The 1,078-nt window shown below is 40.3% G+C and overlaps 1 protein-coding gene across 1 annotated transcript in view; it reads left to right on the top strand.

Annotated features, from left to right (window-relative positions):
• FAM133B (family with sequence similarity 133 member B) overlaps positions 1 to 1,078 on the top strand; it is a 26,111-nt gene that overhangs the window by 9,549 nt on the left and 15,484 nt on the right. Inside the window, exon 7 of the mRNA XM_019508424.1 lies at positions 845 to 892. Within this exon, the coding sequence (XP_019363969.1) occupies positions 845 to 892 (48 nt within the window). The remainder of the gene's footprint in view (positions 1 to 844; positions 893 to 1,078) is intronic.

Genomic DNA, 1,078 nt, shown 5'->3' with positions numbered 1-1,078 from the left:
ATCTACTCAGGTCCCTTCCGACCCTAGAAACTATGAAATGAAATTATGAACATTTTATTTTCACATAAGCGAGGGTGGCTTTTGAGACGCCTTTACTGGTGATTTGGGGCAAAAACACACATTATTGTTTATCAGTTGAGGTGAATGTGGATGGAGAAAGCTCTAGCCTCTTCTATTTCATCCCCCCAATTTGTCATTCTCCACCGTTGACTTTTTCTTCATCCTGCAGGTCCTAATTCCACTGTTTCCATGAGGTACCATGCAACACTTGTCTTTACAATGTTTCCAGTAAATGCTGGTTGTCTTGTGATAACGCAAGTCAGAGAGGAGCAGCAAAGTATCTCAACAAGGGAAGGCAAACGCAAGCTACCCTATAGGGAACAGACTTCACCACAGAGGAGACGTCAATGTGACTTACCTCTTCTCTGCCTAGGGCTCACAAATGATAGTTTCTTTTCTTCCCCAAAGCATGTGAAACTCTACAGTGGTTGCAGGCATAAGGTTCTTTTGAACAGTGGGTGATGGTGTATGAAGTCCTCTCCATAGGTCCTTTCATATTTTCCTCAGCAGCGTTCTGTTCCATGATTCCCCAAAGACTTATTTGCACACTGCTGGGCAAGGGCATTAGTAGTTGTATAAAATTATGGCTTTTTCATATTGTTCAAACTGGCATGCAAGGTAAAATACTTCACAGAGCAATGCTCGAAGTACTATAACCAGGAGCAGCCACAGCTGCCTAACTTGCCAAAGTAGGTTTCCATTTACAGTGAATAGCATCAGGTCAAACAGACTACTTCTGTTTGCTGAAATCATTGTGTGAAAATTATTTTCATTTTCTATTTAGGATAGCATAAAAAAGAAAAAATCAAAGGAAGAGCACGAAAGACAAAAGGTAAAATATGAAGTATTTCATAGATAACCTCTCTTAAAACTTTGCATTTTGTATACAGAAAGAGGCAACGGATAGTTTGTTTGTTTGTTTTAAATAGCAGAAGCCCTTGCTTGTCTGGTAATTGTAAACCCATATATCTGGGGCCAGATTTTCAAACTGTTATACCTCCCACCCACCCCCATTTTG

This window comes from Gavialis gangeticus, unplaced genomic scaffold, assembly GCF_001723915.1.
Source record: "Gavialis gangeticus isolate Ggan-Ray unplaced genomic scaffold, GavGan_comp1, whole genome shotgun sequence".
In the NCBI taxonomy this organism is placed as follows: Eukaryota; Metazoa; Chordata; order Crocodylia; family Gavialidae; genus Gavialis; species Gavialis gangeticus.
The sequence above is the reverse complement of the archived record's forward strand: the minus strand, read 5'-3'. Positions and strand labels throughout refer to the sequence as shown.